Raw genomic sequence first — 14687 nt, forward strand, 5'->3', positions numbered from 1 at the left:
GTTTGTATTCTTTAATACACTAGTTGTTTCACCTCACAAAAGTCCTGCATTATATAAGCTTTCGTTAAGCTTTCCAAAGAATTCATCAAACAACGATTCCATATCAGATTTCAGATTTCATAGCATCAGATTTATCAAGCATCATAACATCAAAATTCACATTTCACATAATCAATTATGTCAAAGAAAACACCAAAAAGAAAATCAGAAACCTCCAATCCAAAATCAAAAACATGATGTTATTCACATAATCAGTAATGCGAGATATCAGAATTTGAATCAAAGCATCTGATTTATAGAGAATCGGATGTCAAACCTTGAAATCGATTGCAGATGTCAAACCTCGAAATCGATTGCTCCAGACATCAAATCATGAAATCAATTGCTCCAGGGCGATGGTTATAGGGGAAGACGAAAGCGACAAGAGCTATGGTGGAAGAGGCAGCAACTATGGGAGGGGGTTATAGGTGTGGTGTCACCGACGAAGGGAGGAAAAAACAGGGTTCTTAAATCAATTACATAAAATCGATTTGAGAAAAAAAATCTTAAATGATGTTGTTGTCTCCGAGTTTTGACGAAGCTGGGGGGGCAAAAGGCGTTGGCGGCAGTGACCAGACCGGAAGGCATATAGTGGAGGCGGAAGGTGTGAACGTCGAGAGAAGAAGGTCGAGGTGGAGGTCTATATGGTGGGCAAAAAAGGAACAAGGTCTCTTTTTTTTTCAGACTTCACTCTATATCTGAAATAATAAGAGGTCTTTAAAAAACTTAAGAGAAAAAAATAAAAGGTTAACAAACAGCCTATATCTGAATTTTTAAGAGGTTACCTCTTAATTTTCAATTAAGATGTAAACAAAGAGGATCTTAATTTCATAAATAGCTAAAATCCTATTTTTATGTTGTCCTAAACATTAGTGTCCTAAAATTAAACGAATTATTTATTTTTGTATCAAAATATCATTGAAATATTTGTATTTTGTTTAAAGTAATTATATTTTGTGAAACAAAGTTGTAATTGCTTATTTCTAAGGTTTTGTGGGTAATGGGCCTAATGGCATGGCATGAGCATAGCAAAGCCGAGGTGACACCTAGGTGGCAATGCGGAGGTAACGTCCAAATAGCATGTCATATTTTTATATGGCAAGATGTAATGTTCAAATGGCATTGGAATTCACCACTCACATCTCTTCTCATCTCTTTCTTGTTATATAAATACCAGTTACATTCAAACCGTTGAATTTTTCTATTAAACTATATAATGGATGTTTTTAGTTTTAATATCTTAAATAAACATAGACACTGCTCCAAGATAACAAGTAATATGTCAAAAATTAGGTGGAGTCTTTATCATGACGCCACTATCGTCAAAAATATGACAATAGTAATTTATTAAAAAGTTAAATTATAAGCATCTATAACATATAGTTTAATTTATAATATATAGTTTAATTGAACTTCAAAGCGATTGTATGTCACTTGGTATTCAAAGTATTAAATTTGACCATAATTATATTGGAGTATAATGAATATAAAGATGATGTTAAATTCTTTAAATAAAATAATAAAACTTTTTATTTCTTAAATAAATGTTATAAATTATGTTTTATAATATATTTTTTAAATATGCTTTATCGTGGCGTCTAATGTTTTTATGAAAATTAAATTATATGAAAAAATGAGAGTTTTAGAAGATGATGATTGTAATACAAACGGTATTCTTTAAGCAACCATGGTCATCATGGACGGACCGACACACACACACATGACACACCTTGGCCCCCAACGTCACAAAATTACGCATAATACAAACTGTCAAACTCATTATTCCACTTCACTCGGTGGCATTCCATTAATCCATTCTCTTCTTCATCTGTTTTCTGATAGAACCATGACGTCACCTAACTTTCTTCTTCTCTTACTTGTCCAGACATTGATGATCGGATTACGTGCTGACCTCCCCGGCACGTGGGAACTACTAGTAGCCAACGCCGGCATAGCCACCATGCATACCGCCGTCACCCGTTTCAACACCGTCGTTCTCCTTGACCGAACCAACATCGGCCCTACAAGGAAAATGCTCCGTCCAGGCCACTGCCGTATAGACCCACAAGATCCACTTCTGAAACGCGACTGCTATGCTCATTCCGCCCTCTTTGACCCTGCTACTGGACTAATTCGACCCTTGATGATCCTCACCGACACTTGGTGCTCCTCCGGTCAGTTTCTCCCCGATGGCACTCTCCTCCAAACCGGCGGCGATCGTGACGGGGTCAAGAAAATACGCAAGTTCATCCCGTGTGAGAAAACATCGTTTTGTGATTGGGAAGAACTCGAGGAGGTTGAATTAGCACAAGGTAGATGGTATTCAACCAACCAAATACTTCCCGACGGGTCGGTGATCATCGTTGGTGGTCGCGCCACCGCTAGTGTTGAATTTTTTCCTTCACGACACGGTGGCGGTGCTGTGAATTTTCCGTTTCTTGCTGAAGCAGAGGATACACAAATGGACAATCTTTACCCCTATGTTCATCTTCTCCCCAATGGTCACTTATTCGTATTTGCCAACAATAGAGCTGTATTATACGACTATACTAACAACAAAGTATTGAAACAATACCCAAAATTGGACGGCGGCCCACGTAATTATCCGTCGGCGGGTTCATCGGCGATGCTCGCTTTGAGAGGGGATCACTCCTCTGCAACCATCGTCGTTTGTGGCGGAGCACAATTTGGAGCATTCATCGAGAGGAACACTGATACACCGGCCCATGGTAGCTGCGGTCGAATCGAGGCTACTGAATTAAACGCTGTTTGGGAAATGGAAGACATGCCATTTGGTCGGATTATGGGTGATATGGTGCTGCTTCCGACTGGTGATGTTTTGATTATAAATGGAGCAGAAGCTGGAACTCAAGGATTTGAAATGGCATCCCAACCATGTTTATATCCACTTTTGTACAGACCAGATGAACCAGTGGGTCTCCGATTCATGACTTTAAACCCAGGTTCAGTGCCTAGAATGTATCATTCCACAGCCAATTTGCTTCCCGACGGTAGAATTTTGATCGCCGGGAGCAATCCACATTATTTCTACAAGTTCGAGGCCGAATTTCCTACAGAATTGAGAATAGAAGCTTTTTCGCCGGAATATTTGTTGGCGGAGAAGGCGAACATCCGGCCTACAATCCTTGAGTTACCTGAGAAGATAAACTACGGAGGTGGTTTTGATGTGGTGGTGACGACGGAGCTTCCGGTGGTGGGGATAATTGAGGTAAATATTGCAAGTGCGCCTTTTGCTACTCATTCGTTCTCACAGGGTCAGAGGCTCGTGAAATTGGCTGTATCAAGTGCAGTGCCGGATGCAGTAGGATCTTATAGGATTTCATGTATGGCGCCACCGGACGGGAGGGTAGCACCGCCGGGATATTATATGGTGTTTGCTGTAAATACGGGTGTACCGAGTGTTGCAAAATGGGTGAAGCTGCTTTAGCAATTATAATTAAGATCTCTTACCATTAATGTATAAATGTAGATAAATTATTAATCTCAATTTATGTTCATTGAAGCATCCACAATTAATCGTATAGACCTTGTACTTCAAAATTTTATGTGTGGCGTAGTTGGATTTGATGTGATCATTTCTGGTGTTAGAATATTGATCAAAGTTGAATATAGAAAATGGTTCATAGAAATAGGATACTTCGAGATTGATTTCTAAACATAGGCCATTTTAACAAGACAGTTAGCTAAATAACACTTAATTAAAAGGGTGGACAATATGAAGCACTTTAAGCCCGGGATTCTGATTAAGATATTGACAAAACTCAACCCGACACACAAGTCCAAGAACAATCTGACGAGTTGGAGGAAGAAATTTATTTTTGTTTGGGATAGTTAATTTTAAGTTTTTTTTTTTTTTTTGTAAAGATTTATAATTATTAGGAATATATCTTCTAATTAAGTAAAATCTTTAGAATTTATATCATCTCTTAAGAGTCGCAATAGAATTATGGAGAATTGTTTTTTATCAATAAAGATCCGTCTACTCTTAGAGATTTTTTTATATTGTTCTTTTTTGTTCATGTTGATTATAAACGGTCATTCAATTTGATCGAAGTCGATGAGTGTAAACTATTAGAAAGTTTGTATTCTTTGGACAGAACTTTCAATTCGTTTGTACTTTATGAAGCTCACTATGACAATAGGTATTATATAACTTACTTTTTATCGTTGGAAACATCAAGAATAACAAACAATATGAGAATATCATTTATTTAATGTATGTATCACCAGAATCATAACATAAAATTATATGCGATGAGAAGCAACTAGAACCGTGGACTTGTCATAACCAATAAAGGGGACTTCCTTTGAACTGTAACGCCATTTGACACAGTCATGTCCAAATCCTTCTCTTGAACTCCATTTGGTAATGCCAAACTGAACTTGTATACAACATTTGCTAATGCAAGCTCAATGATAGGTACAGCAAACTGAACACCAGGGCATCCTCTACGTCCACCTCCAAATGGAAGCCATTCAAAATGAAGCCCTTTATAATCGATATTATTGTTCAAGAACCTCTCTGGCCTAAACTCCTCTGGTTCTTCCCACAAGACAGGATCTCTTGCAATTGCCCAAGCATTGATAAGCACTTGTGTTCGTGCTGGAATGTCGTACCCCATGAGATTTACTTCTTGTAACAACCCGAAATTTCATGTCACTTCTTGTATCACAACTTGTAATCCAATCCGATCAACCAAACGTCATTTTCAATTTCGTTTCCAATTTCGCCATTTTATTAAGTCATTAGAAATCACTTTAACACCCCACTTTAGTGATCGGGATAATTATAGAATCGGCCATATCGAGTCACGACAATTTGGTCGGGTATGTCCAAAAGTCTCACTTAACGTCAGTATTGGGTAGAATATCGTCGTGTCCAATTCCCGAACACTATATAAAGTGTTTTAAGACTTCATTTGAAGCCTTTGGCCAATTTCTCACTAAACTTCCACAACCTCTCTCGTCAACCCAAAATCAAGGTCCAAAACAAAGAATTAAGGCTTGAAATCAAAGAGGTAACACCCCTAACTTGTTATTCAAGCTCTTTAGCTTTCAATTTTGTGTTTAATTTGTGATTTGGGACCAAGAACATGAGTTTACGGCCAAGGAACTAGCTTGGGCCGTAAACTCCTATCAATGGGGTTTTTAAGCCCTAAAACCCTCTCCTAAGCAATGTTAGACATTAGTAATGGCTTAATGACTTAATGGAAGGGACTTACAACAATTAAAACATTGATTTTAAGTGGCAAAAGTGAGTTTACGGCCAAGACACATTCTTGGGCCGTAAACTCATATTCAAAGGGTTTTTGAGCCAAATAACCCTTCCAAATCATAGTTGGGACTTAGATATAACCTTAAGGCTTGCTAAACTAGACTTAGAACACCTTAAACATGATTTATGGGGGACAGAAATGAGTTTACGGCCAAGTCATATTCTTGGGCCGTAAAACTCCACTTAAAAAGGGGATTTAGTGCCTTTAAACATGTCCAAATGCCTTGTAACTCAACCAATGGCCTTGTGGTAAAATCTAGATGCATCTAAAAATAGTTTAAGGGTTTGAAACATATCAAAAGTGTCATTTATAGGAGTTTACGGCCTAGGAGAATACCCTTGGCCGTAAACTCATAAAACCATGCTATGTCCCTAGAGCCATAGAATAGTATGTTGGGGATTGCTAAGTATGGTCGACTAGAGAATGATAAATCATGGGTTTTCAGGATCTCTTGGGCTACTTCAGCAAAAGAGACTACGAGTGTAGGTATGCATGCTGCCGAGGTGAATTAGCATGAGTGGACCATATTTCTTGGACAAGGCTTGGAGAGAGCTACGGGGACTCGATCCTAGTTGGTGAAAGTTTCCGATGACAGGAAACTTTGGTGGAGACGGTGGTAAGTTCTTCTTGGTCTTAAAATTAGAAGAAGTCCATTTCAACCAAATAAGAAACGTCAAACTGATGAATAAGAACAAAGAAAGAAGAAAGGCATGTAGGGATGAAAAAATTGCCATAATGTTGCTCGCTAATTAACAAAATTTGCTGAGAAGTGAGAACTCTTTAATCTGCACTATGCCTCATGTCATGTGGAATGGCCGTATACAGTATATACATATACTCAAAAACCATTTGTGATCTGAACGTTTTTTTTAATAGTATACTTTCGTTTTCCATAAATATTCGCTAGTAAATAATGCAAATTGTAAATGCATGCATGTACAACAGAAGCTCTTGCTTCTTTATGTTGAGGCGACTGCACATATTCATATTCTAAGACAATAATACAATATCTCATCGATGTTGTGAGTTTCTAGAACCCCCATGCCTAATTATCATATTTTAATTGGTACATTATCTAGGTAAATGTCTATTTAATTAAAGGTTTATTTTAAATATGTTTTTAAAGGAATCTTTTACAAGTTCGACCACGTTAATATATCAAAGTTCGTAAAGTAATCACTTAAAGGTTTAAAATATTGGAATACATAATATTCTGCATTATATTTTCTCCTTGTTTACCTCTCAATCACGAGATATTGTGATTGTTATTTGCCTTGTATATTATCTCCTTTTTAGGAGTTTCTTTTCTTGTATTTTGTATTGCCTATTTAGGCTTGTCTTCTTTGTATCGATCACAGTGAATATACATAGAAAAGCTTTTGAACAAAACATTTATGGTATCAGAGCGGTGATCTATCACGCTCAATCCAAACCCCAAGAACAGACCATCGCTGGTACAAGCTGCCATGACCGGCGATAACTCAAACAAAGAAAACCCCAAAACCAATGCAATCAGTCCTGATCACTACTCCCCCTTCTACCTTCATCCTTCCGATTATCCAAGACAAATGCATGTCAACGACGCATTAACTGATAAAAACTATTAGGACTGTTCACTATTTGGATAAAACCGAATTATCCAATTGGACAATTTGGATTTGACTATTTGGTTCGGATATTCGGATTTTTGAATTGGATTTCACCAAAACCGAATTATTATTTTGGATTTCGGATTGGTTTTGGTTTATAAAATACGAATCAAATAGTCCAAAAAAACCGAATAACAATTTATTATTTATTTATTTTCATATATCTATATCCATTTATTAATTTTATAAATTACTTTTTTCAAAAAAGTTCAAAAGGTTTCACCTAATAAAAAAATTAATATGCATTTTCTCTCAAAAATATTTTATCTATTAAATATTAAATTATAATATATCATCTTAGTAGTTTTTTATAAATTATAAATTACAACTAAATGATTTGTTTTTGCTTCTTCTATAAAAATTCGGTAATATTATAATCATATATCGTTTTTAAATGTTACGCCTTTTGAAAACCGAATTATAAAAACTGATCCAACCAAATTGTAATTGGATTAGATTGGATCGGATTTGAATTTAGTTTGGACAATTCGGATCCATATTTTGAAAACCGAAATCAATTTGGATTTACATAATTGGATCGGATTGAACCGATCCATCCAAACGAACAACCCTAAAAACTATCTTATTGAGTCCAAGAAATGGAGAAGTTCTTGTTTGCTAAAAACAAGAGAGGATTCATCGATGGGACCATCAAGAAGCCTGAAACAGATGATACCAACTACATGGCATGGATGCGATGTGACGCAGTGATCAAGGGATGGCTCACCACGGCCATGGAAAAAGAGATCCGAGGAAGTGTGAAATATGTTAATTCTGCAACAGAAATCTAGAAAGGCCTTCAAGAAAGGTTCGGAAAAGAAAGTGCACCTCGTGCATACAAATTAAAACAAGCCATCTTGAACACAAGGCAAGATGGGATGACCGTATCAGCCTATTACTCAAAGTTGTGTGGGCTATGGGATGAGATTCAATATTTTCTCGCTACTCCCAAATGTAAATGTAACGGCTGTACTTGTGGCCTTGGAAAATATCTCAAAGAACTTCAAGAAAAGGAACAACTCTATGAGTTTCTCGTGGGGTTGGATCGTGAGTTCTCCATCATCAAAACCCAAATCCTTGCAACAAAACTCATTCCTTCCTTAGGAAATGCTTACCACCTAGTCGTCGAGGATGAGCACAAAGATCTATAGTCGGAGGAAAAAGACTGGTGAATGAAACGATGGCTTTTCAAGCCATTATGAAGTGCAATGTACCACCCACCAAAACCGGGCAGAGAGATAAGAAGCCTCCGAGTCATTGTGATCATTATGCAAAAAAGATGGGCACACTCGCGACGGCTGTTTCAGCCATGTGGGTTATCCGGAATTGTGGCCCGGAAAGAACAAACGGGAAAAAGGGAAGCCAAGGGCGGCATGTGCCGAGACCGAATCAAATCTTATCTCCAACCTAACAAAAGAACAATATGAGGAGTTCCAGGAACACTTTGTTGGAGAGAACAAAACCACACAAAGTGAGGCTTCTTGCTCTGCAAATATGGCAGGTAAGTACAAACACAATGATGAATGGATTGTCGATTCCGAATGTACAGAACACATTTCTTACAGGTCCGGTATCCTTGAAGGATTAATCAACTCCACAAATGAGGCACCCGTGACCATTCCTAACGAAGAAACCGTACCAGTTAAAGCAAAGGGTAGTCACACCTTGCCGAATGGGATGAAAGTGCAAGAAGTCTTGCTTGTTCCAAAATTTACATTCAACCTTTTGTCTCTTAGCAAGATTTCAAGGGACCTAAACTGTGTCGTAACATTTTTTTCCTGAATTCTTTGTTATGCAGGGCTTGCATTCGAGGGAATTGATTGGAGATGGTAGGTGCAAAGATGGTCTATATCAAATGGGGATACTTGCAAGTAAAAAAAGGTAATGGTGGTGACTAGTAATATGTGGCACAAGAGACTCGAACATGCTGGAGATGAAAAATTATCTCAAATTAATTTTTAAGTAATTTTTCTTTTAAGAACATCGTATTGGGTTTTGAGCATAACATCATTCCTATGGTGTACATGCAATCCTAATTGCTTTGGATCTAGGTTTTTCTAATTTGAACATACAACTATGAATACCAAAGCAATAACCCTATGACAAGAATCACAAATGTCACCACTTTTAGACACCCAATCCAACACAACGATGACATTTGTGATTCTTGCATAAAGTCTAAATTTACAAGAAAGTATTAGTACAACTAAAAGTGGTGCTTGTTTTGATTTGATACATTGCGACATATGGGAGAAATATCGAACCCCCTCATTTTCTAAGGCAAACTATTTTTTGTCAGTAGTTGATGATTATAGTAGGGCTATTTGGGTTTACCTCCTTAAACACAAGTATGAAGCAAGCACGTGTCTAGTGTATTTTCACAAAATGATCAAGGCACAATTTGAAAAGAACATTAAAAGGATAAGGTGTGATAATGGTGGAGAGTTTACTTCCAACCAAATGATGAACTTCTATGCGGAACAAGGAATCATCTTAGAAACATCGTGTCCACATACTCCGCAACAAAATGGAGTCATGGAGAGGAAACATAGGCACTTGCTCGAGACGGCACGTGCTCTCAAGATTGAAGCTAACCTCCCAAAAGATTTGGAGGGGGTGCATCTGAACCGCCACATGCATCATAAATAGGCTACCCTCAAAAGTTATTGGAAACAAAACTCCGTACGAGCTGCTACATGGCGAAAAATCGAACTATGATCACATGAGGGTCCTAGGATGCTTGGCATATTATCGAAGCATTGAAACAAATGGAGACAAATTTAAAGTAAGAGGAAGGTCGGGTGTTTTTATGGGATATCCAAGCGGAACGAAAGGATACAAAATAATCGATCCAAGCAATGGCAAAATCATCACATCAAGCACTACTAGAAAAAAGGCTTTTTACGACGCTCATTGCGCGTCGTAAAACGCTCATACGACGCGCAAATGCGTGTCAAGGAAGGCCCTGTCATAAAGAGAGACGACGCGCATTTACGACGCGCATTTACGACGCGCGGTTACGACACGCATTGCGTATCAAGGAAGGCCCTGTCATAAAGGAAGATGACACACATTCGCGTGTCGTAACCTTACGACGCGCGCGTTAATGACACGCAATGCGTATCAAGAAAGCCCCTGTCTAGAAAGGCCATGTCATAAATGAAGATGACACACATTTTTGCGTATCGTAAATTTAAATGTTTAAAAAAAATATTATTTATAGATTTACTTATTTTCAAATTAAATTTGTATTTAATGTTTCATAATAGAAATTAAAATATAATATACAAAAAATAGAATCCATTGCATCAATTTAATGTCATACAAATAATCGTTCCATGGAAAGAGGTTTTCCTAACTATATAACCTAATACTACATTGTTATTAAGGAACACCTTCTTCTTTCTACTTCTTATTGTTATGTTTCTGTTTCCGCATGATACCTATTTTCATCGTCAACACATTAGTATTCAGAAAGGCTTCAAGCATCATCAATCTATGTTATAAAATATTAAAATTTAATACACATGTAGTAACATACATTTTTCCAAGAATCCAAAGTTCAATATAACCAATTAATGAATAACTTGAAATACGGTCTGGGGTTGAATGATGTACATCATGAACCAACACAACACAACAGATATGATAGTTACCTTGAATTGCAAAGTGATGTTAATGGCATCACTTATAAGCTCCCGGTTGGACCCATATCATGAACCAACACAACAAGTGCCTGATGAGACAACACACATTTTATAAAATCAAGAATTTCCCTATGTACGTTGTGTTTCTTGCATTCAGCCTTAATGTATATGCATTTGTTATCAATTAAAATCAAGAATTTCCCTATGTACCACAATTAATATCTCGAGAGTTATAGAATTTCATGTCAATTTTAGTGAAATTTTGAAATGGATAAACAAGCTTTTCAATCTATCACTATGCAGTTTTTGATCAACCAATTCATAATACAATAAAAATAGTACCAAAGATTGATTAATTTAATCAAGTCTTTAAAAATGGTGCAACACTTACTGTTCGTGAAAGCAAGGAATGAAGAGCATGCCCAAATTCATGGAAAAGGGTATCCACATCAGAGTGGTTAAGTCTCACGATTGATGAATTATGGGGCTTTGAGAAGTTGCAAACAACGACAATCACCTTCACAATAATAATCAACAAAAACATTTCATCACTTTTTTTCTATTCTTGGTAATGGAATACAATAATAATTCCTGCAATTTGCCCTTGATGAACAAAACAAAATATACTGTAATAACAACTTACTGGCAACTGGTATTCTGTTTTGGAAATTGTACGCCCTCCTCTTATGGCAAAATGAGCACAACCAGGATACTTCCCCTGTCTACAATTTAAATCAAGGTATATATACCCCAAATCCCCCTTAAATGCATTTAATAACAAAACAAACAACAGTTAATTATATTTTTGGTCCCCTAATTTTTGCAATTTTGGTCTTATTTGAAGTTTTTGGTATCTGTTTCAAGAAAAAGACTATATTTTTGGGGCCAAAGTTGAAAACAATCAGGTATTACTTGGAACAAGGATCAAAAAATTTATAAGAACCTCAAAGGATGACCAAAACTGCAAGAGAAAACTTTTGGGACCAAATTGAAAAAATAAGCCATATTCAGAGACCAAACATTTAATTTACTCAATAAAACAAAATTGGGAATATTCATAGAAATGGATATGTACCTCATCAGGATGATGAAGGGCAACTGGTATTCTGTTTTGGAAACTTTTGGGACCCTTTTTGACATTTTTACCCTTCAACTGGTTGCTGTTTTTCTTGCCCACCACAAGCTTTGACTTTTTTGCATTGGTCAACTCCCCTGCCTGCACTTTAGGTGGTCTTCCCCTGCGTTCTAATTTCTTGAAAAGCGCCACGTCATCAGTCAGATGTAATGATGTAGATTCACCTTGTGTCTTAGGAGGTCTTCCACGACGTTTTTGCTTCTTCTGTGGTTGACCAGTCTATTGAATGTTTACATTGACTTCTTTGAGCTCAGTTTGGTCTAAACATTTAGCTTCCATCTTTCTTTTGAAGCAAACAAGACTCTCACAGAGCCCACTCTAATCCACCTTGACACTGTCACTCTTCATCATAGGCCTTGTCCTCAGCACCCTACCATTTAGATAACAGCAAGTGTTACAATCGAGTAAACCCATTTACAAATTACTCCTTTATGTATAACTAAGCTTGTGTATTAGAGGCCGAATAGCAAACCATGTGTTTCTTAATAAGGGTGTCCCGCTCCTTCTCAAATAACCCAGAGATACTTAATATTGAACTCTGAAGTGCTACTGTTCCAGATTCCCACCCAGACCTTTTGCTGCAATTTAATGCTATACAAACTAAAAAGATATGTACAGGTGACTCTTAATAAGTGCTGCAGAAGATTAACCGGAAACCTGCATGCATAAATGATGTCAGCTCAAACAAAATAAGGCCAATCATTCAACCATCAAAATTATTAAAAAAAAACAAATAATAAATAGCACCTCTGGGAGGAATCAATAGCAGCAATAAGTATAAAGGCTTTGGTTGGTCGGCAAATAAGTACAAGAATAGTACCTCTGGGAGGAATCAATAGCAGCAATAACACAGATCATAAAAACAGCTTGCATGAAATTTAAAAGGTCAACAGAAGCATACATATCCCCACCAAAGAAAAATCAGTCCAAAAACTTGATAACTATTACACATCTTTTACAAAAATTTGCCTTTGTAGTGCCTCACTAAAAATTAAATCAGTCAGATAAGAAAAAAGAACATGTGGTGAATATTTTTCACAAGAAATGACGTTCAATAAAATTTAAAAGGATTTAAATACCTCCAACTCAATTTTCTCACTATGCAGGGCAAGATACAAAAGGGTTACAATGATGGTTTCCATGATAGGGCGTGGTTGATGACCAGCAGCTAAAACCTCATTGGCTTTAACGACCTTATCCTTAAATAACACCACCAATTTTACACTAAAATTTGACCTGGAAAATGGAGAAACATAATCAGGCCACATATAGCAGTCAGTACCTTAGTTGGCTGAAGCTTAACATCAGAAAGCCAATCAACCATGTTGTCCAGTGATATAACCTGCAATACCACATATCAATGAAAAAATTAGACAAAAGAAATATCTATTGTCACTATATATTTACAGGAGAGTACCATATCAGAAAACCCTTGACAAGAGGACCAACAAGGATGTTCACAAAGGTTAAGCATAGGGCATTCCATCAGCTGGATCAATATCAAGGTCAATATTAGATTACTGTTATTATTATTATTATTATTATTATTATTATTATTATTATTATTATTATTATTATTATTATTATTATTATTATTATTATTATTATTATTATTATTATTATTATTATTATTATGTTTATGTTTAAAAAAATCAAGAGGATATTTACCCTTACTTGATCACTTTCTGTTTGCCTTCATTCGTTACATCGAAGGTCATTGACAAAATATCGCACACACGATGACTCGAATACCGATGAATTTAAACTATCGAGTCGCTTGATTATCAAATATTGTGAACGGGAACTTTGTAACTAATAAACCAAAACCCTACCCACTTCAAGGTTCAAGACCATTCAACCATAGCTCAGACATTAAATAACAAATAAACTGTGAATAAAATCTCAAATGTGGATATTTTACCTGATAACCGGATGAAGACGCAATGATAATAGTTGACATGAAGTTGGATTTCAGACCATCGATATGCTGAAACAGTGAAAAAGGAAATATTAAGCGGCTATGGAAGGGATAAAGGAGAGAGAATGAAGAAGATTTTGCGTTTTTGCTTCGTGATGATGCGAATATTTTATGGATTGAGCACCACCTGTAAGAAAATTAGGCGGGATTTTGCAAATTAGTTCCATGAACCAAGAGCTGGATTAAGAGGGGAAGAAGCAGAGGGATAAAGATGATGAATTCGAGATTGAGATGATGAATTCGAGAGATGGAGATGAAGAAGCCCTTTTTCTCCTCACACTGTTTTCTAATTTCACTACTAGAAAACAGCCCGATGCTTAGGGCAGGGAGGGATAGAGATGATGAATTCGAGATGGAGATGAATTCGAGAGGTGGTGCTCATTGTTTGCGTTTTTTCTCCTCACGCTGTTGGCGAGTATTCTCAATAACAGCAGAGAGATGAAGAAGGTGAAATTACAGCAACGATGAAGTAGATGAATGGAAATCAGAAGCCCTTTTTCTTGATTGAGATGATGAATTCGAGAGATGGAGATGAAATCGTAACCTTCGATCTTTGATTGAGAAGTTGCACAACAGTGTGAGGAGAATGAAAGATGCATGAAAATGCTTAGGGCACGGAGGGTAGCGGGCTTTTCTAATTTTTGGCTTTTATTTTCCTGCTTGTAACTAAGGAACGCGCGTTCATTAAAATTATAAAGCGACACATATAGAGGGCGCGCATCTAAGGTACAGCGCCCTCCGTGTTTTTAATTTTTTTTCTTTTGACACTAATTTAAAGGCACGCAATAATGCGTGACCTAAATCCTTAAATTTCTGAAGAGATGACACTTTTTTAATGTCACTCTCATTTGTGTAACATATATTAATGAGTGTCGTAATTTGCGCGTCGTAAAAGGCTATTTTTCTAGTAGTGAAAGGATGTAAAATTTGTAGAAAAGGTTT

At 36.7% G+C, this 14687-nt stretch overlaps 2 protein-coding genes across 2 annotated transcripts; one reads left to right on the top strand and one right to left on the bottom strand.

Moving 5' to 3' along the window:
- Nucleotides 1-1725: 1725 nt before the first annotated feature.
- On the top strand, nucleotides 1726-3603 carry LOC111879389 (aldehyde oxidase GLOX). Its single transcript, XM_023875832.3, has one exon. The coding sequence runs from the start codon at nucleotides 1727-1729 to the stop codon at nucleotides 3485-3487; it is 1761 nt and encodes a 586-aa protein (XP_023731600.1). The 5' UTR covers nucleotide 1726; the 3' UTR covers nucleotides 3488-3603.
- Nucleotides 3604-3865: 262 nt separating this feature from the next.
- On the bottom strand, nucleotides 3866-4682 carry LOC122196063 (cytochrome P450 Tp4149-like). The gene has a single exon (XM_042898382.2). The coding sequence runs from the start codon at nucleotides 4680-4682 to the stop codon at nucleotides 4326-4328; it is 357 nt and encodes a 118-aa protein (XP_042754316.1). The 3' UTR covers nucleotides 3866-4325.
- Nucleotides 4683-14687: the final 10005 nt, after the last annotated feature.

The sequence above is a fragment of the Lactuca sativa genome, chromosome 9 (genome assembly GCF_002870075.4).
Source record: "Lactuca sativa cultivar Salinas chromosome 9, Lsat_Salinas_v11, whole genome shotgun sequence".
Taxonomy (NCBI): Eukaryota; Viridiplantae; Streptophyta; class Magnoliopsida; order Asterales; family Asteraceae; genus Lactuca; species Lactuca sativa.

Excerpts from the sequence above, each read along its gene's own strand:
- LOC122196063 (XM_042898382.2), bottom strand. The coding sequence starts at position 4,682 with ATGGGGTACGACATTCCAGCACGAACACAAGTGCTTATCAATGCTTGG.
- LOC111879389 (XM_023875832.3), top strand. The coding sequence starts at position 1,727 with ATGGTCATCATGGACGGACCGACACACACACACATGACACACCTTGGC.